At 52.5% G+C, this 25,866-nt stretch overlaps 1 protein-coding gene across 1 annotated transcript in view; it reads right to left on the minus strand.

Moving 5' to 3' along the window:
• Positions 1–1,048: 1,048 nt before the first annotated feature.
• The window catches only part of LOC132810140 (membrane-associated phosphatidylinositol transfer protein 1-like), a 61,749-nt gene continuing 36,931 nt past the window's right edge, over positions 1,049–25,866 (minus strand). Inside the window, exons 8-11 of the mRNA XM_060822616.1 lie at positions 9,176–9,325; positions 7,006–7,189; positions 5,128–5,256; positions 1,049–3,948 (exon numbers count right to left, since the gene is read on the minus strand). Coding sequence (XP_060678599.1) covers positions 3,718–3,948; positions 5,128–5,256; positions 7,006–7,189; positions 9,176–9,325 — 694 coding nt within the window. The 3' untranslated portion in view covers positions 1,049–3,717. The remainder of the gene's footprint in view (positions 3,949–5,127; positions 5,257–7,005; positions 7,190–9,175; positions 9,326–25,866) is intronic.

Below are 25,866 nucleotides of genomic sequence, written 5' to 3' on the forward strand. Positions count from 1 at the left end.
ACCCACCCACACACACCCGCACACATCCACACACCCACCCACACACACACCCACCCACATACCCACCCACACACACACACCCACCCACCCACATACACACCCGCACACACACCCACACACACACACCCACACCCACACGCACACATCCGCCCACACACCCACCCACACACACTCAGACACCTCCCGCCCTCCCTGCAGCAACCCCACCCTCGCCAGGTCACCCTCGAACGTCTGGGGAGACAGCTGCCCTCCCCAGCCCACCCAACAAGGAGGGACAGGAACGCACTGCTGGGCCGATGGGACTGTCCACCCTCCCCAGCCCAGCCCACCCCCTCAGTCTGGCCCACTCTCTCCGTGTCCACCGTCAGGACGTGGGGGAGAGCATTCGGCTGTGTCCCACCACCCCAACCCGAGGGTGCAGGGAGAGTGACTGAGGCGGGTCCCACCCTCCACCCGCTACCCCCGGAATCTCCAAGGGAAGGGGTCAAAGGGCTAAAGGTCAGCCTTGACAGTGAGGGGGCAAAGGTCAACAAGGCAAAAGAATCAAAGGTTGACGATAACAAAAGGGTCAAAGGGCAATGGACATAGACGTAGAAGGATACAATCCCTGCAGTGTGGAAACAGGCCATTCAACCCAACACATCCATACCAGCCCCCCCCCCCACCCACAAAGACTAACCCACACACACCCACTCCCCTATCCTACTATCCTATATTTACCCCTGACTAATGAATCTAACCTGCACATCCCTGGGCACTATGGGACAATTTCCCATGGCCAATCCACCCTAACCTGCACATCCCTGGGCACTATGGGACAATTTCCCATGGCCAATCCACCCTAACCTGCACATCCCTGGGCACTATGGGACAATTTCCCACGGCCAACCCACCCTAACCTGCACATCCCTGGGCACTATGGGACAATTTCCCATGGCCAACCCACCCTAACCTGCACATCCCTGGGCACTATGGGACAATTTCCCACGGCCAACCCACCCTAACCTGCACATCCCTGGGCACTATGGGACAATTTCCCACGGCCAACCCACCCTAACCTGCACATCCCTGGGCACTATGGGACAATTTCCCATGGCCAATCCCACCCTAACCTGCACACCCCTGGGCATTATGGGACAATTTCCCATGGCCAATCCACCCTAACCTGCACATCCCTGGGCACTATGGGACAATTTCCCATGGCTAATCCACCCTCAGCTGCACATCCCTGGGCACTATGGGAGGAAACCGGAGCACCCGGAGCAAACCCACGCAGACACGGGGAGAACGCACACCCTCCACACAGCCAGTCGCCCGAGGCCGGAATCGAACCTGGGACCCTGGTGCTGTGAGGCAGCAGTGCCCCCACCCTGAGGAGGCCAGGGTCAGTGATGGCGGTCACGTGCAGCGAGAGGTGACAGGTCAGAGCCCATGGACGAGTTGCCTGTGCTGAGCTGAATGCCGCCAACAAGTACTGCTGGAAAAACTCAGCAGGTCTGGCAGCATCTGCCAACAGAAACCAGAGCTCACATTCCCAGTGCAGCGACCGTCCCTGGGAACTGATGGGGCTGAGAAGTTGGGAATGCAGACGACAGCGTTGGGTGGGGACAGAGGAAGGAGTGGATAACCATCTGGTCCGGCGGGTGAATCAGTCTTGCACCTTTCGGCCGAGGAACAGCAATGAGGCCATTCAGCCCATCATTCAATCATGGCTGCTACGTTTCTCCACCCCATCCTCCCACTGTCTCCCTGTAACCCTTGATCCCCTCAATACTCAGGAACGTTACCTATCTCCATCTTAATGACCTGGGCAGTGACATTCAGTGATTTCCCCACTCTCTCACAGTGTGGAAACAGGCCCTTCGGCCCGACCAGTCCACACCGACCCTCCAAACAGCAACCCGTTCGTCCACATTTACCTAACGCTGTGGGCAATTGAGCGTGGCCAATTCACCTAACCATCTTCGGACCGTGGGAGGAACCCGGAGCAAACCCACGCAGACACGGGGAGAATGTGCAAACTCCACACAGACAGTCGCCCCGAGGGTGGGATTGAACCTGGGTCCCTGGCGCTGTGAGGCAGCAGCGCTAACAACCGTGCCGCCCACTGACCTCTGTTCTGAGAGTCCCTCCCTTTCCCCTCGGGAACTGGTCTCTCCTCCCAGTAGGAACATCCTCCCAGCCTCCACTCTGTCCGGACCATTCAGTATTCTGCATGTTTCAACGAGATCCCCCGAGTCCTCAAACGTTCCTCGTGCGTTAGGTCTTTTCGTTCCTGGGACCATTCCCGGGAACCTCCTCTGAACACACTCCAGGGCCCGTGCATCCTTCCTGAGATAGGGGACCCAAAACTGCACACAATACTCCACAGGTGGTCTGACCAGAGACTTATAGAGCCCCCCCCCCTCTGCTTTTATATTCAAGTCCTCCCTTGATCAGTGACAACGTTGCATTTGGAGATGCCGGTGTTGGACTGAGGTGGACAAAGTTATAAATCCCACCACACCGGGTTAGAGTCCGACAGGTTGAATTGGAAGCACACTAGCTGTCGGAGCGACGCTCCTTCATCAGGGGTTAGTGGAGGGCTCGTTCCTAACACACCATCTCCTGATGACGGAGCGTCGCTCCGAAAGCTAGTGTGCTTCCAATTCAACCCGTTCAACGCTGCGTCTGCCTTCCTCACCGCTGACTGGGCTTGTAAACCAGAGGTCGCGGGTTCGGATCTCACTGGGTCCTCTGTGCGTTTCAGGCAGCACAGTGTCTCAGCGGTGGGCACGGCTGCCTCCCGGTCCCGGGTTCGATCCCAGCCTCGGGGCGACTGTCTGCGTGGGGTTCGCACGTTCTCCCCGTGTCTGCGTGGGTTTGCTCCGGTTCCCTCCCACAGGCCAAAGACGCGCAGGTCAGGGTGAGCCGGCCACGGGTAACTGCCCAGAGTGTTAGGTGCATGAGTCAGAGGGAGAAGGGTCTGGGTGGGCTACTCTTCGGAGGGTCGGGATGGGAGGGTTGGGCCGAAGGGCCTGTTTCCACGCTGTAGGGGAACGGAATCGACCTGCACATTTACCTCGAGAGAATCCTGACCAAGTCTCTCTGTCCTTCAGAATTTTCTCCGTTTCGAAAGTGACCTCTATTCCTCCGAACAACGGACACATTCCCACGTCGTACCCCATCTGCTCACCCGTCCCAATCCTTCAGCAGCCTCCTCAACGCCCCCCCGACCCTCCACGGACCTTTGTATCGTCTGCAAACCGAGCCAGGACACTTCTCCCTCTCCCTTAGGGCTCTCGGCCCACCCATCTCCTCCACCCTGGCGCCTGCGTTTCACACCGACCATCAGTTCGGAGGAGGGATTACTGGATCCGGGTCGTGGGCTCTGATTTCTCTCTGCGGATGCTGCTGAGCTTTTCCAGCAGTTTCTGGGTTGGGTTTCTGATTTGCAGCGACCTCCGATCCCTGTGGTTTTGATTCTCCGAGTGGGAGTGTGTTGCCGTGGGGCAGCCCGGTAACTGTCCGAGGTGGGCCGGAGAAGAGTGTGGTTAGACCGCGCCATCAGTCAGCCAAGGGCTTGGCAACATCACAGCCAGGTGCCTACCACGAGAGGTTGGGGGGAGGGGGGGGGAGGTGAGAGCCCCTGGCACCGCCTGCTCCTCCAGCTTCCAACCCCCTCCCTCGGCCCCTCACTCCCTCCCCGGCCCCTCGCTCCCTCCCCGGCCCCAAGGCTCAGGGATCGCCTTCGAAGCGGAGGCTGATGCTGCGCGGTTTCCTGGCCCGCTCTCGCTCTCTGCCCCCCGACGACACCCCACGCTCCGAGCAGCAGCGGCCGGGGGTCCCTGAGGGCCGTGGGTAGGTGGGTGCCCTCGGGACGTGACCCCTGCCCGCGCCCCCAAAGCTGCCCTTCGCCCTCCAGCTTTCCAACTGGGCCAGGTGTGTGGTATAACCTTCGCTGAGGAACTGCCCATGTGGCGGGGGGGGGGGGGGGGGGAGAGAGAGAGACGGGGGGAAAGAGAGCGAGGGGGGTGGGGAGAGAGAGAGAGGGAGAGAGAGAGAGAGAGACAGGGGTGGGGAGGGGAGGAGAGGGGAGGGGAAAGAAAGAGAGAGAGAGAGACAGGGGGAAAAGAGAGAGGGGGAAGAAAGAAAGAGGGGTGGGGGGGAGAGAGAGAGACGGGAGGAGAGGGGGAGAGATGGAGGGGGGAGAGAGACGGAGAGATGGAGGGGGGAGAGAGGGAGAGATGAGGGGGAGAGTTAGGGGGTAGGGGGGGGAAGGGAGGGGGTGAGAGAGGGGAGGGGGAGGGAGGGAGGAGAGAGAGAGGGAGGGTGAGGGGGGAGGGGGACAGAGAGGAAGGGTGAGGGAGGGGGGAGAAAGAGTGGGTGAGGAAGGGGGGAGAATGAGTGGGTGTGGGAGGGGGAGAGAGAGGGTGTGGGAGGGGGAGAGAAGGGGGGAGGGGGGAGAGAGAGAGAGGGAGGGGGGAGGGGGTGGGGGAGGGGGGGAGAGAGAGAGAGGGAGGGGGGAGGGGGAGAGAGAGGGTGTGGGAGGGGGAGAGAGAGGGTGGGGGAGGGGGGAGAGGGAGAGGGAGGGAGGAGAGAGAGGGAGGGTGAGGGAGGGGGGGAGAGAGAGGAGGGGTGAGGGAGGGGGGAGAGAGAGGAGGGGTGAGGAAGTGGGATGTGGGAAGGAGGAGAGGGAGGGGTGTGTGGGATGGGGGGGGGTTGAGAGATAGGGGGGTGAGAGAGGGGGAGTGAGGGAGGGGGTGAGGGAAGGGGGAGAGAGAGGGACGCGGTGAGGGAGGGGGGGAGAGAGATGGGGAGGGGGGAGACAGAGAGACACCAGGTTCAGTCACATTGTAACTCGCACACAGAACCGAGACACCTCCCCCCCCTCCCCCAGACCCAGACCCAGACCCAGCCCCACCCTCACCCCCTCCAAAGCCCCCACCCCACCCCACCCCACCCCTGACCAATCCTCTGACCGGGGAGAGAATACCAAACACCTTCTTCACAATCCCATCACCCCTGAACCCCACCATTCCCCCCACACCGGTCCCTCCCCACTCCCTGCACCGAGGGGGGTGGGGGGGGGGGGGGGGGGATGTGGGGCTGAGGGGGTTGGGGCTGAGGGGGGGGTGGGGTTTGTACCTGGCACTGCCCGGCCTGTTTCCGGGAGGGTCTCCCGACGATGTAGATGTGCTGGGCTGGGACCTGGAGGAGGCTGTAGATGGAGACGTCCTTGTTAGATCCATAGGCTGCTTCAATCCTCACCTGCACCTGAACAGACGGGCACAGTCAGGGGGGGCACGGTGAGGGGGGGCACGGTGAGGGGGGGGCACGGTGAGGGGGGGCACAGTGAGGGGGGGGGCACGGTGAGGGGGGGGCACGGTGAGGGGGGGGCACGGTGAGGGGGTGGCACGGTGAGGGGGCAGGATGAGAGGGGGCAGGATGAGAGGGGCGCGATGAGGGGGGGGCGATGAGGGGGGACGATGAGAGGGGGCGCGATGAGTGGGGGGACGATGTGGGGGGAGCGATGAGAGGGGGCGCGATGAGTGGGGGGACGATGTGGGGGGAGCGATGAGAGGGGGTGCGATGAGAGGGGACACGATGTGGGGGTGCGATGAGAGGGGGCACGATGTGGGGGGGCGATGAGGGGGGGACGATGAGAGGGGGCACAATGAGAGGGGGCACAATGAGGGGGGGCGATGAGAGGGGGCACGATGGGGGGGGCGATGTGGGGGGGGCGATGAGGGGGGGACGATGAGAGGGGGCGCGATGAGAGGGGGCGCGATGAGAGGGGACGATGAGGGGGGGACGATGAGAGGGGGCGCGATGAGGGGGGGACGATGGGGGGGGCGATGTGGGGGGGGCGATGAGGGGGGGACGATGAGAGGGGGCGCGATGAGAGGGGGCGCGATGAGAGGGGACGATGAGGGGGGGACGATGAGAGGGGGCGCGATGAGGGGGGGACGATGAGAGGGGGCACGATGAGGGGGGATGATGAGGGGGGGGGCACGCAGAGACCGCAGAAAGGCAGCACAACAGGGCAGCTGCCCCCCCCCCCACCCAGTGAGGGAGGGACAAGGGCCGTGCAGAGAGGGAGGGAGAAAGGGAGGGGGGAGACACCACTGCCCGTACCTCTCCGTCCTTGTCCTCCCACACTCTCTCCATCGCTGGCTCTCCATCGTCGGAACGACGGTGTCCCGGACTGTCTTCCCTCGGGGGGGTCACCGACGTGGACGCACAGGAACCAACCCCCTCCTCCTCTCCCCCCCTCTCCCCCCTCCCCTTCCCTCCCCCCAGCCACAGACTCCAGCCCCCTCAGAAAGGGCATCAGAGAGCCCTCCCACCCCCCCCCCCCCAGGTATAACCTCTCCCACCCTCTTCCCTCAGGGAGAGGTCCCACTCCGACCGGGAACACCCCCTTCCGCGCTGGGGTTAGATTTCTGTAGGGACCTGCCCAATCTCCCGTTGCCCCCCACCCTCCCCTACACTGTGTGCAGCTTCTCTGTTACCATGGCGTTGTACTCCATCCCCCCCTCCCCCGGTGATCCGTGGAATGGGAATACCTGCCTGCATTGTTCGGAAAAACCCAGCTATTCGCTGCACCCGGAGACTCGGGAAAATCAAACCGAATCCCCCCCCCCTCCAACCTCGAGACGGTCAACATCCTGGGGGGTTACCGATGACCACCAGACTCACCCCGTCAACCCAGGGGCTGCAGGGGCAGGGTCAGAGGCTGCGAGTAACTCCCCTCCCCCCTGACTCCCCCCCCCCGAAAACCTGTCCCACCCTCGACAAGGCGGGAGGGTGAGGGAATACTCCCCCACGTTCCCCCCTGCATGAACATCCCCTCCCACCTCCCCCTCAGTAACAGCAGTGTGTGCCATCCCGGGATAACGCAGCCCCCCCTCCCAGCTCCCCGCTCCCCGCTCCCCGCTCCCTGCTCCCCGCTCCCCGCTCCCCGCTCCCCGCTCCCCGCTCCCCCTAGACTGGGCCCACCCACCCCCAGCCGGTGGGCCCTACCTCGTAGACCAGAGTCTGGAGGAACGCTGCCTTCTGTCGCAGTGGGTCATGGACCAGGCCGTCGCAGAAGGAGACCACCCCGTGGGGGAAGTTGTGCTGGGTCAGCCAGGCGACCACCTTATGTTTCTGCATGTCCGGGCGCCCGGTCACATACACGATCAGGTAACCCCGGTCCTGCCAGTGCCTGGGCACAGAAACACCACACAGTCACTACCGGGGAGGGGGGCGGACGGTGTAGAGGGAGCTGGACTCTGTATCTAACCCCGTGCTGTCCCTGTCCCTGCCCTGGGAGTGTTTGATGGGGGTACAGTGCAGAGGGAGCTTTACTCTGTATCTAACCCCGTGCTGTCCCTGTCCCTGGGAGGGTTTGATGGGGACAGTGTAGAGGGAGCTTTACTCTGTATCTAACCCCATGCTGTCCCTGTCCCTGGGAGTGTTTGATGGGGGACAGTGTAGAGGGAGCTTTACTCTGTATCTAACCCCATGCTGTCCCTGTCCCTGGGAGGGTTTGATGGGGGGGACAGTGTAGTGGGAGCTTTACTCTGTATCTAACCCCGTGCTGTCCCTGTCCCTGGGAGTGTTTGATGGGGGACAGTGTAGTGGGAGCTTTACTCTGTATCTAACCCCGTGCTGTCCCTGTCCCTGGGAGTGTGTGATGGGGGACAGTGTAGTGGGAGCTTTACTCTGTATCTAACCCCGTGCTGTCCCTGTCCCTGGGAGTGTGTGATGGGGGACGGTGTAGAGGGAGCTTTACTCTGTATCTAACCCCGTGCTGTCCCTGTCCCTGGGAGTGTGTGATGAGGGACAGTGTAGTGGGAGCTTTACTCTGTATCTAACCCCGTGCTGTCCCTGTCCTGGGAGTGTTTGATGGGGGACAGTGTAGAGGGAGCTTTACTCTGTATCTAACCCGTGCTGTCCCTGTCCCGGTTTGATGGTGGACAGTGTAGAGGGAGTGTTACTTTAGTTTAACAGGGCGGAGGCAGCGTGTCTCCAAACTGCCTTCCTCTCTCTCTCTCTCTCTCTCTCCATCCATCTGTCTCATTCCCCCCTTCAGTATTGCCCCAGAAATAATCCTATCAGCCCTGGCTTCCTCGTGCTCTCTCTCTCTCTCTCCCCCTGCACCCTGTGTGTGTCTCTCTCTCCCTCTCCCCCTGCACACTGTGTGTGTCTCTCTCTCCCTCTCCCCCTGCACACTGTGTGTGTCTCTCTCTCTATCCCCCTGCACACTGTGTGTCTCTCTCCCTCTCCCCCTGCACCCTGTGTGTGTCTCTCTCCCTCTCCCCCTGCACACTGTGTGTGTCTCTCTCTCTCTCCCCTGCACACTGTGTGTGTCTCTCCCTCTCCCCCTGCACACTGTGTGTGTCTCTCTCTCTCTCCCCCTGCACACTGTGTGTCTCTCTCCCTCTCCCCCTGCACACTGTGTGTGTCTCTCCCTCTCTCCCCTGCACACTGTGTGTGTCTCTCTCCCTCTCCCCCTGCACACTGTGTGTCTCTCTCCCTCTCCCCCTGCACACTGTGTGTCTCTCTCCCTCTCCCCCTGCACACTGTGTGTCTCTCCCTCTCTCCCCCTGCACACTGTGTGTGTCTCTCCCTCTCTCCCCCTGCACACTGTGTGTGTCTCTCTCCCTCTCCCCCTGCACACTGTGTGTGTCTCTCTCTCTCCCCCTGCACACTGTGTGTGTCTCTCTCCCTCTCCCCCTACACACTGTGTGTCTCTCTCTCTCTCCCCCTGCACACTGTGTGTGTCTCTCCCTCTCCCCCTGCACACTGTGTGTGTCTCTCTCTCTCCCCCTGCACACTGTGTGTCTCTCTCTCTCCCCTGCACACTGTGTGTGTCTCTCCCTCTCTCCCCCTGCACACTGTGTGTCTCTCTCTCTCCCCCTGCACACTGTGTGTGTCTCTCCCTCTCTCCCCCTGCACACTGTGTGTCTCTCTCCCTCTCCCCCTGCACACTGTGTGTGTCTCTCTCTCTCCCCCTGCACACTGTGTGTCTCTCTCCCTCTCCCCCTGCACACTGTGTGTGTCTCTCTCTCTCCCCCTGCACACTGTGTGTGTCTCCCTCTCTCCCCCTGCACACAGTGTGTGCCTCCCTCTCCCTCTCCCTCTCTCTCTGTCTCTGCGCCCGTGCGTGGTGGCATGGCTGGGCAGACTGGGTGATGGAAGTCTGTACCTGACCACATCGACAGCTCCAGCGCGGACTTTGGGGTCACTGCCCATGATGGAAACACTGGCAGCAAAGGAACCGTCAATACTGAACACCACACACTCCGTCCCCTTCGGCAGCACCGTCAGGAAACTTTCAGCATAGGTATGGTCGCCCCTGGGGAAGGACGGACACAGCACAGAGTCACCCCGATCCTGCTCAATAAACCCGGGCTCTGTACGGTTACACAGTGAGTGACCCTTACCCTGCTGTATAAACACTGACTCTGTACGGTTACACAGTGAGTGACCCTTACCCTGCTGTATAAACCCTGACTCTGTACGGTTACACAGTGAGTGACCCTTACCCTGCTGTATAAACACTGACTCTGTACGGTTACACAGTGAGTGACCCTTACCCTGCTGTATAAACACTGACTCTGTACGGTTACACAGTGAGTGACCCTTACCCTGCTGTATAAACACTGACTCTGTACGGTTACACAGTGAGTGACCCTTACCCTGCTGTATAAACACTGACTCTGTACGGTTACACAGTGAGTGACCCTTACCCTGCTGTATAAACACTGACTCTGTACGGTTACACAGTGAGTGACCCTTACCCTGCTGTATAAACACTGACTCTGTACGGTTACACAGTGAGTGACCCTTACCCTGCTGTATAAACACTGACACTGTACGGTTACACAGTGAGTGACCCTTACCCTGCTGTATAAACACTGACTCTGTACGGTTACACAGTGAGTGACCCTTACCCTGCTGTATAAACACTGACCCTGTACGGTTACACAGTGAGTGACCCTTACCCTGCTGTATAAACACTGACTCTGTACGGTTACACAGTGAGTGACCCTTACCCTGCTGTATAAACACTGACTCTGTACGGTTACACAGTGAGTGACCCTTACCCTGCTGTATAAACACTGACTCTGTACGGTTACACAGTGAGTGACCCTTACCCTGCTGTATAAACACTGACTCTGTACGGTTACACAGTGAGTGACCCTTACCCTGCTGTATAAACACTGACTCTGTACGGTTACACAGTGAGTGACCCTTACCCTGCTGTATAAACACTGACTCTGTACGGTTACACAGTGAGTGACCCTTACCCTGCTGTATAAACACTGACTCTGTACGGTTACACAGTGAGTGACCCTTACCCTGCTGTATAAACACTGACTCTGTACGGTTACACAGTGAGTGACCCTTACCCTGCTGTATAAACACTGACACTGTACGGTTACACAGTGAGTGACCCTTACCCTGCTGTATAAACACTGACTCTGTACAGTTACACAGTGAGTGACCCTTACCCTGCTGTATAAACCCTGACTCTGTACGGTTACACAGTGAGTGACCCTTACCCTGCTGTATAAACACTGACTCTGTACGGTTACACAGTGAGTGACCCTTACCCTGCTGTATAAACACTGACTCTGTACGGTTACACAGTGAGTGACCCTTACCCTGCTGTTTAAACACTGACTCTGTACGGTTACACAGTGAGGGACCCTTACCCTGCTGTATAAACACTGACTCTGTACGGTTACACAGTGAGTGACCCTTACCCTGCTGAATAAACACTGACTGTACGGTTACACAGTGAGTGACCCTTACCCTGCTGAATAAACACTGACTCTGTACAGTTACACAGTGAGTGACCCATACCCTGCTGTATAAACACTGACTCTGTACGGTTACACAGTGAGTGACCCTTACCCTGCTGAATAAACACTGACTCTGTACAGTTACACAGAGAGTGACCCTTACCCTGCTGTATAAACACTGACTCTGTACGGTTACACAGTGAGTGACCCTTACCCTGCTGAATAAACATTGACTCTGTACAGTTACACAGTGAGTGACCCTTACCCTGCTGAATAAACACTGACTCTGTACGGTTACACAGTGAGTGACCCTTACCCTGCTGTATAAACCCTGACTCTGTACGGTTACACAGTGAGTGACCCTTACCCTGCTGAATAAACACTGACTCTGTACGGTTACACAGTGAGTGACCCTTACCCTGCTGTATAATCACTGACTCTGTACAGTTACACAGTGAGTGACCCTTACCCTGCTGAATAAACACTGACTGTACGGTTACACAGTGAGTGACCCTTACCCTGCTGAATAAACACTGACTCTGTACAGTTACACAGTGAGTGACCCATACCCTGCTGTATAAACACTGACTCTGTACGGTTACACAGTGAGTGACCCTTACCCTGCTGTATAAACACTGACTCTGTACGGTTACACAGTGAGTGACCCTTACCCTGCTGTATAAACACTGACTCTGTACGGTTACACAGTGAGTGACCCTTACCCTGCTGTATAAACACTGACTCTGTACGGTTACACAGTGAGTGACCCTTACCCTGCTGTATAAACACTGACTCTGTACGGTTACACAGTGAGTGACCCTTACCCTGCTGTATAAACACTGACTCTGTACGGTTACACAGTGAGTGACCCTTACCCTGCTGTATAAACACTGACTCTGTACGGTTACACAGTGACTGACCCTTACCCTGCTGTATAAACACTGACTCTGTACGGTTACACAGTGAGTGACCCTTACCCTGCTGAATAAACACTGACTCTGTACGGTTACAGAGTGAGTGACCCTTACCCTGCTGTATAAACACTGACTCTGTACGGTTACACAGTGACCCTTACCCTGCTGTATAAACACAGACTCTGTACGGTTACACAGTGAGTGACCCTTACCCTGCTGTATAAACACTGACTCTGTACGGTTACACAGTGAGTGACCCTTACCCTGCTGTATAAACACTGACTCTGTACGGTTACACAGTGAGTGACCCTTACCCTGCTGTATAAACACTGACTCTGTACGGTTACACAGTGAGTGACCCTTACCCTGCTGTATAAACACTGACTCTGTACGGTTACACAGTGAGTGACCCTTACCCTGCTGTATAAACCCTGACTGTACGGTTACACAGTGAGTGACCCTTACCCTGCTGTACAAACACTGACTCTGTACGGTTACACAGCAAGTGACCCTTACCCTGCTATATAAACACTGACCCTGTACGGTTACACAGTGAGTGACCCTTACCCTGCTGTATAAACACTGACTCTGTACGGTTACACAGTGAGTGACCCTTACCCTGCTGAATAAACACTGACTCTGTACGGTTACACAGTGAGTGACCCTTACCCTGCTGAATAAACACTGACTCTGTACAGTTACACAGTGAGTGACCCTTACCCTGCTGTATAAACACTGACTCTGTACGGTTACACAGTATGTGACCCTTACCCTGCTATATAAACACTGACCCTGTACGGTTACACAGTGAGTGACCCTTACCCTGCTGTATAAACACTGACTCTGTACGGTTACACAGTGAGTGACCCTTACCCTGCTATATAAACACTGACTCTGTACGGTTACACAGTGAGTGACCCTTACCCTGCTGTATAAACACCGACTCTGTACGGTTACACAGTGAGTGACCCTTACCCTGCTGAATAAACACTGACTCTGTACGGTTACACAGTGAGTGACCCTTACCCTGCTGAATAAACACTGACTCTGTACGGTTACACAGTGAGTGACCCTTACCCTGCTGTATAAACACTGACTCTGTACGGTTACACGGTATGTGACCCTTACCCTGCTGTATAAACACTGACTCTGTACGGTTACACAGTGAGTGACCCTTACCCTGCTGTATAAACACTGACTCTGTACGGTTACACAGTGAGTGACCCTTACCCTGCTGTATAAACACTGACTCTGTACAGTTACACAGTGAGTGACCCTTACCCTGCTGTATAAACACTGACCCTGTACGGTTACACAGTGAGTGACCCTTACCCTGCTGAATAAACACTGACTGTACGGTTACACAGTGAGTGACCCTTACCCTGCTGAATAAACACTGACTCTGTACAGTTACACAGTGAGTGACCCATACCCTGCTGTATAAACACTGACTCTGTACGGTTACACAGTGAGTGACCCTTACCCTGCTGAATAAACACTGACTCTGTACAGTTACACAGTGAGTGACCCTTACCCTGCTGTATAAACACTGACTCTGTACGGTTACACAGTGAGTGACCCTTACCCTGCTGAATAAACACTGACTCTGTACGGTTACACAGTGAGTGACCCTTACCCTGCTGAATAAACACTGACTCTGTACAGTTACACAGTGAGTGACCCTTACCCTGCTGTATAAACCCTGACTCTGTACAGTTACACAGTGAGTGACCCTTACCCTGCTGTATAAACACTGACTCTGTACGGTTACACAGTGAGTGACCCTTACCCTGCTGAATAAACCCTGACTCTGTACGGTTACACAGTGAGTGACCCTTACCCTGCTGTATAAACACTGACTCTGTACGGTTACACAGTGAGTGACCCTTACCCTGCTGTATAAACCCTGACTCTGTACGGTTACACAGTGAGTGACCCTTACCCTGCTGAATAAACACTGACTGTACGGTTACACAGTGAGTGACCCTTACCCTGCTGTATAAACACTGACTCTGTACGGTTACACAGTGAGTGACCCTTACCCTGCTGTATAAACACTGACTCTGTACGGTTACACAGTGAGTGACCCTTACCCTGCTGTATAAACCTGACTCTGTACGGTTACACAGTGAGTGACCCTTACCCTGCTGTATAAACACTGACTCTGTACGGTTACACAGTGAGTGACCCTTACCCTGCTGTATAAACACTGACTCTGTACGGTTACACAGTGAGTGACCCTTACCCTGCTGTATAAACACTGACTCTGTACGGTTACACAGAGAGTGACCCTTACCCTGCTGTATAAACACTGACTCTGTACGGTTACACAGAGAGTGACCCTTACCCTGCTGTATAAACACTGACTCTGTACGGTTACAGAGTGAGTGACCCTTACCCTGCTGAATAAACACTGACTCTGTACGGTTACACAGTGACCCTTACCCTGCTGTATAAACACTGACTCTGTACGGTTACACAGTGAGTGACCCTTACCCTGCTGTATAAACACTGACTCTGTACGGTTACACAGTGAGTGACCCTTACCCTGCTGAATAAACACTGACTCTGTACGGTTACAGAGTGAGTGACCCTTACCCTGCTGAATAAACACTGACTCTGTACGGTTACACAGTGAGTGACCCTTACCCTGCAGTATAAACACTGACTCTGTACGGTTACACAGTGAGTGACCCTTACCCTGCTGAGTAAACACTGACTCTGTACGGTTACAGAGTGAGTGATCCTTACCCTGCTGTATAAACACTGACTCTGTACGGTTACACAGTGACCCTTACCCTGCTGTATAAACACTGACTCTGTACGGTTACACAGTGAGTGACCCTTACCCTGCTGTATAAACACTGACTCTGTACGGTTACACAGTGAGTGACCCTTACCCTGCTGTATAAACACTGACTCTGTACGGTTACACAGTGAGTGACCCTTACCCTGCTGTATAAACACTGACTCTGTACGGTTACACAGTGAGTGACCCTTACCCTGCTGTATAAACACTGACTCTGTACGGTTACACAGTGAGTGACCCTTACCCTGCTGTATAAACACTGACACTGTACGGTTACACAGTGAGTGACCCTTACCCTGCTGTATAAACCTGACTCTGTACGGTTACACAGTGAGTGACCCTTACCCTGCTGTATAAACACTGACTCTGTACGGTTACACAGTGAGTGACCCTTACCCTGCTGTATAAACACTGACACTGTACGGTTACACAGTGAGTGACCCTTACCCTGCTGTATAAACACTGACTCTGTACGGTTACACAGTGAGTGACCCTTACCCTGCTGTATAAACACTGACTCTGTACGGTTACACAGTGAGTGACCCTTACCCTGCTGTACAAACACTGACTCTGTACGGTTAAACAGTGAGTGACCCTTACCCTGCTGTATAAACACTGACTCTGTACGGTTACACAGTGAGTGACCCTTACCCTGCTGTATAAACACTGACTCTGTACGGTTACACAGTGAGTGACCCTTACCCTGCTGTATAAACACTGACTCTGTACGGTTACACAGTGAGTGACCCTTACCCTGCTGAATAAACACTGACTCTGTACGGTTACACAGGGAGTGACCCTTACCCTGCTGAATAAACACTGACTCTGTACGGTTACACAGTGAGTGACCCTTACCCTGCTGTATAAACACTGACTCTGTACGGTTACACAGTATGTGACCCTTACCCTGCTATATAAACACTGACTCTGTACGGTTACACAGTGAGTGACCCTTACCCTGCTGTATAAACACTGACTCTGTACGGTTACACAGTGAGTGACCCTTACCCTGCTGTATAAACACTGACTCTGTACGGTTACACAGTGAGTGACCCTTACCCTGCTGTATAAACACTGACTCTGTACGGTTACACAGTGAGTGACCCTTACCCTGCTGAATAAACACTGACTCTGTACGGTTACACAGTGAGTGACCCTTACCCTGCTGAATAAACACTGACTCTGTACAGTTACACAGTGAGTGACCCTTACCCTGCTGTATAAACACTGACTCTGTACGGTTACACAGTATGTGACCCTTACCCTGCTGTATAAACACTGACTCTGTACGGTTACACAGTGAGTGACCCTTACCCTGCTGTATAAACACTGACTCTGTACGGTTACACAGTATGTGACCCTTACCCTGCTGTATAAACACTGACTCTGTACGGTTACACAGTGAGTGACCCTTACCCTGCTGAATAAACACTGACTCTGTACGGTTACACAGTGAGTGACCCTTACCCTGCTGTATAAACCTGACTCTGTACGGTTACACAGTGAGTGACCCTTACCCTGCTGAATAAACACTGACTGTACGGTTACACAGTGAGTGACCCTTACCCTGCTGAATAAACACTGACTCTGTACAGTTACACAGTGAGTGACCCATACCCTGCTGTATAAACACTGACTCTGTACGGTTACACAGTGAGTGACCCTTACCCTGCTGTATAAACACTGACTCTGTACGGTTACACAGTGAGTGACCCTTACCCTGCTGTATAAACACTGACTCTGTACGGTTACACAGTGAGTGACCCTTACCCTGCTGAATAAACACTGACTCTGTACGGTTACACAGTGAGTGACCCTTACCCTGCTGTATAAACACTGACTCTGTACGGTTACACAGTGAGTGACCCTTACCCTGCTGTATAAACACTGACTCTGTACGGTTACACAGTGAGTGACCCTTACCCTGCTGTATAAACACTGACTCCGTACAGTTACACAGTGAGTGACCCTTACCCTGCTGAATAAACACTGACTGTACGGTTACACAGTGAGTGACCCTTACCCTGCTGTATAAACCCTGACTCTGTACGGTTACACAGTGAGTGACCCTTACCCTGCTGTATAAACCCTGACTCTGTACGGTTACACAGTGAGTGACCCTTACCCTGCTGTATAAACACTGACTCTGTACGGTTACACAGTGAGTGACCCTTACCCTGCTGTATAAACCCTGACTCTGTACGGTTACACAGTGAGTGACCCTTACCCTGCTGTATAAACCCTGACTCTGTACGGTTACACAGTGAGTGACCCTTACCCTGCTGTATAAACACTGACTCTGTACGGTTACACAGTGAGTGACCCTTACCCTGCTGTATAAACACTGACTCTGTACGGTTACACAGTGAGTGACCCTTACCCTGCTGTATAAACACTGACTCCGTACAGTTACACAGTGAGTGACCCTTACCCTGCTGTATAAACACTGACTCTGTACGGTTACACAGTGAGTGACCCTTACCCTGCTGTATAAACACTGACTCTGTACGGTTACACAGAGAGTGACCCTTACCCTGCTGTATAAACACTGACTCTGTACGGTTACAGAGTGAGTGACCCTTACCCTGCTGAATAAACACTGACTCTGTACGGTTACACAGTGACCCTTACCCTGCTGTATAAACACCTGACTCTGTACGGTTACACAGTGAGTGACCCTTACCCTGCTGTATAAACACTGACTCTGTACGGTTACACAGTGAGTGACCCTTACCCTGCTGAATAAACACTGACTCTGTACGGTTACAGAGTGAGTGACCCTTACCCTGCTGAATAAACACTGACTCTGTACGGTTACACAGTGAGTGACCCTTACCCTGCAGTATAAACACTGACTCTGTACGGTTACACAGTGAGTGACCCTTACCCTGCTGAATAAACACTGACTCTGTACAGTTACACAGTGAGTGACCCTTACCCTGCTGTATAAACACTGACTCTGTACGGTTACACAGTGACCCTTACCCTGCTGTATAAACACTGACTCTGTACGGTTACACAGTGAGTGACCCTTACCCTGCTGTATAAACACTGACTCTGTACGGTTACACAGTGAGTGACCCTTACCCTGCTGTATAAACACTGACTCTGTACGGTTACACAGTGAGTGACCCTTACCCTGCTGTATAAACACTGACTCTGTACGGTTACACAGTGAGTGACCCTTACCCTGCTGAATAATCACTGACTCTGTACGGTTACACAGTGAGTGACCCTTACCCTGCTGTATAAACACTGACACTGTACGGTTACACAGTGAGTGACCCTTACCCTGCTGTATAAACCCTGACTCTGTACGGTTACACAGTGAGTGACCCTTACCCTGCTGTATAAACACTGACTCTGTACGGTTACACAGTGAGTGACCCTTACCCTGCTGTATAAACACTGACACTGTACGGTTACACAGTGAGTGACCCTTACCCTGCTGTATAAACACTGACTCTGTACGGTTACACAGTGAGTGACCCTTACCCTGCTGTATAAACCCTGACTCTGTACGGTTACACAGTGAGTGACCCTTACCCTGCTGTATAAACCCTGACTGTACGGTTACACAGTGAGTGACCCTTACCCTGCTGTACAAACACTGACTCTGTACGGTTACACAGTGAGTGACCCTTACCCTGCTGTATAAACACTGACTCTGTACGGTTACACAGTGAGTGACCCTTACCCTGCTGTATAAACACTGACTCTGTACGGTTACACAGTGAGTGACCCTTACCCTGCTGTATAAACACTGACTCTGTACGGTTACACAGTGAGTGACCCTTACCCTGCTGAATAAACACTGACTCTGTACGGTTACACAGTGAGTGACCCTTACCCTGCTGAATAAACACTGACTCTGTACGGTTACACAGTGAGTGACCCTTACCCTGCTGTATAAACACTGACTCTGTACGGTTACACAGTATGTGACCCTTACCCTGCTATATAAACACTGACTCTGTACGGTTACACAGTGAGTGACCCTTACCCTGCTGTATAAACACTGACTCTGTACGGTTACACAGTGAGTGACCCTTACCCTGCTGTATAAACACTGACTCTGTACGGTTACACAGTGAGTGACCCTTACCCTGCTGTATAAACACTGACTCTGTACGGTTACACAGTGAGTGACCCTTACCCTGCTGAATAAACACCGACTCTGTACGGTTACACAGTGAGTGACCCTTACCCTGCTGAATAAACACTGACTCTGTACGGTTACACAGTGAGTGACCCTTACCCTGCTGTATAAACACTGACTCTGTACGGTTACACAGTATGTGACCCTTACCCTGCTGTATAAACACTGACTCTGTACGGTTACACAGTGAGTGACCCTTACCCTGCTGTATAAACACTGACTCTGTACGGTTACACAGTATGTGACCCTTACCCTGCTGTATAAACACTGACTCTGTACGGTTACACAGTGAGTGACCCTTACCCTGCTGAATAAACACTGACTCTGTACGGTTACACAGTGAGTGACCCTTACCCTGCTGTATAAACCCTGACTCTGTACGGTTACACAGTGAGTGACCCTTACCCTGCTGAATAAACACTGACTGTACGGTTACACAGTGAGTGACCCTTACCCTGCTGAATAAACACTGACTCTGTACAGTTACACAGTGAGTGACCCATACCCTGCTGTATAAACACTGACTCCGTACAGTTACACAGTGAGTGACCCTTACCCTGCTGTATAAACACTGACTCTGTACGGTTACACAGTGAGTGACCCTTACCCTGCTGTATAAACACTGACTCTGTACGGTTACACAGTGAGTGACCCTTACCCTGCTGAATAAACACTGACTCTGTACGGTTACACAGTGAGTGACCCTTACCCTGCTGTATAAACACTGACTCTGTACGGTTACACAGTGAGTGACCCTTACCCTGCTGTATAAACACTGACTCTGTACGGTTACACAGTGAGTGACCCTTACCCTGCTGTATAAACCCTGACTCTGTACAGTTACACAGTGAGTGACCCTTACCCTGCTGAATAAACACTGACTGTACGGTTACACAGTGAGTGACCCTTACCCTGCTGTATAAACCCTGACTCTGTACGGTTACACAGTGAGTGACCCTTACCCTGCTGTATAAACCTGACTCTGTACGGTTACACAGTGAGTGACCCTTACCCTGCTGTATAAACACTGACTCTGTACGGTTACACAGTGAGTGACCCTTACCCTGCTGTATAAACCCTGACTCTGTACGGTTACACAGTGAGTGACCCTTACCCTGCTGTATAAACACTGACTCTGTACGGTTACACAGTGAGTGACCCTTACCCTGCTGTATAAACACTGACTCTGTACGGTTACACAGTGAGTGACCCTTACCCTGCTGTATAAACACTGACTCTGTACGGTTACACAGTGAGTGACCCTTACCCTGCTGTATAAACACTGACTCCGTACAGTTACACAGTGAGTGACCCTTACCCTGCTGTATAAACCCTGACTCTGTACGGTTACACAGTGAGTGACCCTTACCCTGCTGTATAAACACTGACTCTGTACGGTTACACAGTGAGTGACCCTTACCCTGCTGTATAAACACTGACTCTGTACGGTTACACAGTGAGTGACCCTTACCCTGCTGTATAAACACTGACTCTGTACGGTTACACAGTGAGTGACCCTTACCCTGCTGTATAAACCTGACTCTGTACGGTTACACAGTGAGTGACCCTTACCCTGCTGTATAAACCCTGACTCTGTACGGTTACACAGTGAGTGACCCTTACACTGCTGTATAAACACTGACTCTGTACGGTTACACAGTATGTGACCCTTACCCTGCTGTATAAACACTGACTCTGTACGGTTACACAGTGAGTGACCCTTACCCTGCTGAATAAACACTGACTCTGTACGGTTACACAGTGAGTGACCCTTACCCTGCTGTATAAACACTGACTCTGTACGGTTACACAGTGAGTGACCCTTACCCTGCTGTATAAACACTGACACTGTACGGTTACACAGTGAGTGACCCTTACCCTGCTGTATAAACACTGACTCTGTACGGTTACACTGTGAGTGACCCTTACCCTGCTGTATAAACACTGACACTGTACGGTTACACAGTGAGTGACCCTTACCCTGCTGTATAAACACTGACTCTGTACGGTTACACAGTGAGTGACCCTTACCCTGCTGTATAAACACTGACTCTGTACGGTTACACAGTGAGTGACCCTTACCCTGCTGAATAAACACCGACTCTGTATGGTTACACAGTGAGTGACCCTTACCCTGCTGTATAAACACCGACTCTGTACGGTTACACAGTGAGTGACCCTTACCCTGCTGTATAAACACTGACACTGTACGGTTACACAGTGAGTGACCCTTACCCTGCTGTATAAACACTGACTCTGTACGGTTACACAGTGAGTGACCCTTACCCTGCTGTATAAACACTGACTCTGTACGGTTACACAGTGAGTGACCCTTACCCTGCTGAATAAACACCGACTCTGTATGGTTACACAGTGAGTGACCCTTACCCTGCTGTATAAACACCGACTCTGTACGGTTACACAGTGAGTGACCCTTACCCTGCTGTATAAACACTGACTCTGTACGGTTACACAGTGAGTGACCCTTACCCTGCTGTATAAACACTGACTATGTACAGTTACACAGTGAGTGACCCTTACCCTGCTGTATAAACACTGACTCTGTACGGTTACACAGTGAGTGACCCTTACCCTGCTGAATAAACACTGACTGTACGGTTACACAGTGAGTGACCCATACCCTGCTGTATAAACACTGACTCTGTACGGTTACACAGTGAGTGACCCTTACCCTGCTGAATAAACACTGACTCTGTACAGTTACACAGTGAGTGACCCTTACCCTGCTGTATAAACACTGACTCTGTACGGTTACACAGTGAGTGACCCTTACCCTGCTGTATAAACACTGACTCTGTACGGTTACACAGTGAGTGACCCTTACCCTGCTGTATAAACACTGACACTGTACGGTTACACAGTGAGTGACCCTTACCCTGCTGTATAAACACTGACTCTGTACGGTTACACAGTGAGTGACCCTTACCCTGCTGTATAAACACTGACTCTGTACGGTTACACAGTGAGTGACCCTTACCCTGCTGAATAAACACCGACTCTGTATGGTTACACAGTGAGTGACCCTTACCCTGCTGTATAAACACCGACTCTGTACGGTTACACAGTGAGTGACCCTTACCCTGCTGTATAAACACTGACACTGTACGGTTACACAGTGAGTGACCCTTACCCTGCTGTATAAACACTGACTCTGTACGGTTACACAGTGAGTGACCCTTACCCTGCTGTATAAACACTGACTCTGTACGGTTACACAGTGAGTGACCCTTACCCTGCTGAATAAACACCGACTCTGTATGGTTACACAGTGAGTGACCCTTACCCTGCTGTATAAACACCGACTCTGTACGGTTACACAGTGAGTGACCCTTACCCTGCTGTATAAACACTGACTCTGTACGGTTACACAGTGAGTGACCCTTACCCTGCTGTATAAACACTGACTCTGTACGGTTACACAGTGAGTGACCCTTACCCTGCTGAATAAACACCGACTCTGTATGGTTACACAGTGAGTGACCCTTACCCTGCTGTATAAACACCGACTCTGTACGGTTACACAGTGAGTGACCCTTACCCTGCTGTATAAACACTGACTCTGTACGGTTACACAGTGAGTGACCCTTACCCTGCTGTATAAACACTGACTATGTACGGTTACACAGTGAGTGACCCTTACCCTGCTGTATAAACACTGACTCTGTACGGTTACACAGTGAGTGACCCTTACCCTGCTGAATAAACACTGACTGTACGGTTACACAGTGAGTGACCCTTACCCTGCTGTATAAACACTGACTCTGTACGGTTACACAGTATGTGTCCCTTACCCTGCTGTATAAACACTGACTCTGTACGGTTACACAGTGAGTGACCCTTACCCTGCTGAATAAACACTGACTCTGTACGGTTACACAGTGAGTGACCCTTACCCTGCTGTATAAACCCTGACTCTGTACGGTTACACAGTGAGTGACCCTTACCCTGCTGTATAAACACTGACACTGTACGGTTACACAGTGAGTGACCCTTACCCTGCTGTATAAACACTGACTCTGTACGGTTACACTGTGAGTGACCCTTACCCTGCTGTATAAACACTGACTCTGTACGGTTACACAGTGAGTGACCCTTACCCTGCTGAATAAACACCGACTCTGTATGGTTACACAGTGAGTGACCCTTACCCTGCTGTATAAACACCGACTCTGTACGGTTACACAGTGAGTGACCCTTACCCTGCTGTATAAACACTGACACTGTACGGTTACACAGTGAGTGACCCTTACCCTGCTGTATAAACACTGACTCTGTACGGTTACACAGTGAGTGACCCTTACCCTGCTGTATAAACACCGACTCTGTACGGTTACACAGTGAGTGACCCTTACCCTGCTGTATAAACACTGACTCTGTACGGTTACACAGTGAGTGACCCTTACCCTGCTGTATAAACACTGACTATGTACGGTTACACAGTGAGTGACCCTTACCCTGCTGTATAAACACTGACTCTGTACGGTTACACAGTGAGTGACCCTTACCCTGCTGAATAAACACTGACTGTACGGTTACACAGTGAGTGACCCATACCCTGCTGTATAAACACTGACTCTGTACGGTTACACAGTGAGTGACCCTTACCCTGCTGAATAAACACTGACTCTGTACGGTTACACAGAGAGTGACCCTTACCCTGCTGTATAAACACTGACTCTGTCCGGTTACACAGTGAGTGACCCTTACCCTGCTTTATAAACACTGACTCTGTACGGTAACACAGTGAGTGACCCTTACCCTGCTGTATAAACACTGACTCTGTACGGTTACACAGTGAGTGACCCTTACCCTGCTGAATAAACACTGACTCTGTACGGTTACACAGTGAGTGACCCTTACCCTGCTGTATAAACACTGACTCTGTACGGTTACACAGTGAGTGACCCTTACCCTGCTGAATAAACACTGACTCTGTACGGTTACACAGTGAGTGACCCTTACCCTGCTGTATAAACACTGACTCTGTACGGTTACACAGTGAGTGACCCTTACACTGCTGTATAAACACTGACTCTGTACGGTTACACAGTGAGTGACCCTTACCCTGCTGTATAAACACTGACTCTGTACGGTTACACAGTGAGTGACCCTTACCCTGCTGTATAAACACTGACTGTGTACGGTTACACAGTGAGTGACCCTTACCCTGCTGTATAAACACTGACTCTGTACGGTTACACAGTGAGTGACCCTTACCCTGCTGAATAAACACTGACTCTGTACGGTTACACAGTGAGTGACCCTTACCCTGCTGTATAAACACTGACTCTGTACGGTTACACAGTGAGTGACCCTTACCCTGCTGTATAAACACTGACTCTGTACGGTTACACAGTGAGTGACCCTTACCCTGCTGAATAAACACTGACTCTGTACGGTTACACAGTGAGTGACCCATACCCTGCTGTATAAACACTGACTCTGTACGGTTACACAGTGAGTGACCCCTACCCTGCTGTATAAACACTGACTGTACGGTTACACAGTGAGTGACCCTTACCCTAGCTGTATAAACACTGACTCTGTACGGTCACACAGTGAGTGACCCTTACCCTGCTGTATAAACCTGACTCTGTACGGTTACACAGTGAGTGACCCTTACCCTGCTGTATAAACACTGACTCTGTACGGTTACACAGTGAGTGACCCTTACCCTGCTGTATAAACCCTGACTCTGTACGGTTACACAGTGAGTGACCCTTACCCTGCTGTATAAACACTGACTCTGTACGGTTACACAGTGAGTGACCCTTACCCTGCTGTATAAACACTGACTCTGTACGGTTACACAGTGAGTGACCCTTACCCTGCTGTATAAACACTGACTCTGTACGGTTACACAGTGAGTGACCCTTACCCTGCTGTATAAACACTGACTCTGTACGGTTACACAGTGAGTGACCCTTACCCTGCTGTATAAACACTGATTCTGTACGGTTACCAGTGAGTGACCCTTACTCTGCTGTATAAACCCTGACTCTGTACGGTTACACAGTGAGTGACCCTTACCCTGCTGTATAAACACTGACTCTGTACGGTTACACAGTGAGTGACCCTTACCCTGCTGTATAAACCCTGACTCGGTACGGTTACACAGTGAGTGACCCTTACCCTGCTGTATAAACACTGACTCTGTACGGTTACACAGTGAGTGACCCTTACCCTGCTGTATAAACACTGACTCTGTACGGTTACACAGTGAGTGACCCTTACCCTGCTGTATAAAACCTGACTCTGTACGGTTACACAGTGAGTGACCCTTACCCTGCTGTATAAACACTGACTCTGTACGGTTACACAGTGAGTGACCCTTACCCTGCTGTATAAACACTGACTCTGTACGGTTACACAGTGAGTGACCCTTACCCTGCTGTATAAACACTGACTCTGTACGGTTACACAGTGAGTGACCCTTACCCTGCTGTATAAACACTGACTCTGTACGGTTACACAGTGAGTGACCCTTACCCTGCTGTATAAACACTGACTCTGTACGGTTACACAGTGAGTGACCCTTACCCTGCTGTATAAACACTGACTCTGTACGGTTACACAGTGAGTGACCCTTACCCTGCTGTATAAACACTGACTCTGTACGGTTACACAGTGAGTGACCCTTACCCTGCTGTATAAACACTGACTCTGTACGGTTACACAGCGAGTGATCCTTACCCTGCTGTATAAACACTGACTCTGTACGGTTACACAGTGAGTGACCCTTACCCTGCTGTATAAACACTGACTGTACGGTTACACAGTGAGTGACCCTTACCCTGCTGAATAAACACTGACTCTGTACGGTTACACAGTGAGTGACCCTTACCCTGCTGTATAAACACTGACTCTGTACGGTTACACAGTGAGTGACCCTTACCCTGCTGTATAAACCTGACTCTGTACGGTTACACAGTGAGTGACCCTTACCCTGCTGTATAAACACTGACTCTGTACGGTTACACAGTGAGTGACCCTTACCCTGCTGTATAAACACTGACTCTGTACGGTTACACAGTGAGTGACCCTTACCCTGCTGTATAAACACTGACTCTGTACGGTTACACAGTGAGTGACCCTTACCCTGCTGTATAAACCCTGACTCTGTACGGTTACACAGTGAGTGACCCTTACCCTGCTGTATAAACCCTGACTCTGTACGGTTACACA

The sequence above is a fragment of the Hemiscyllium ocellatum genome, unplaced genomic scaffold, assembly GCF_020745735.1.
Source record: "Hemiscyllium ocellatum isolate sHemOce1 unplaced genomic scaffold, sHemOce1.pat.X.cur. scaffold_1543_pat_ctg1, whole genome shotgun sequence".
Classification (NCBI taxonomy): Eukaryota; Metazoa; Chordata; class Chondrichthyes; order Orectolobiformes; family Hemiscylliidae; genus Hemiscyllium; species Hemiscyllium ocellatum.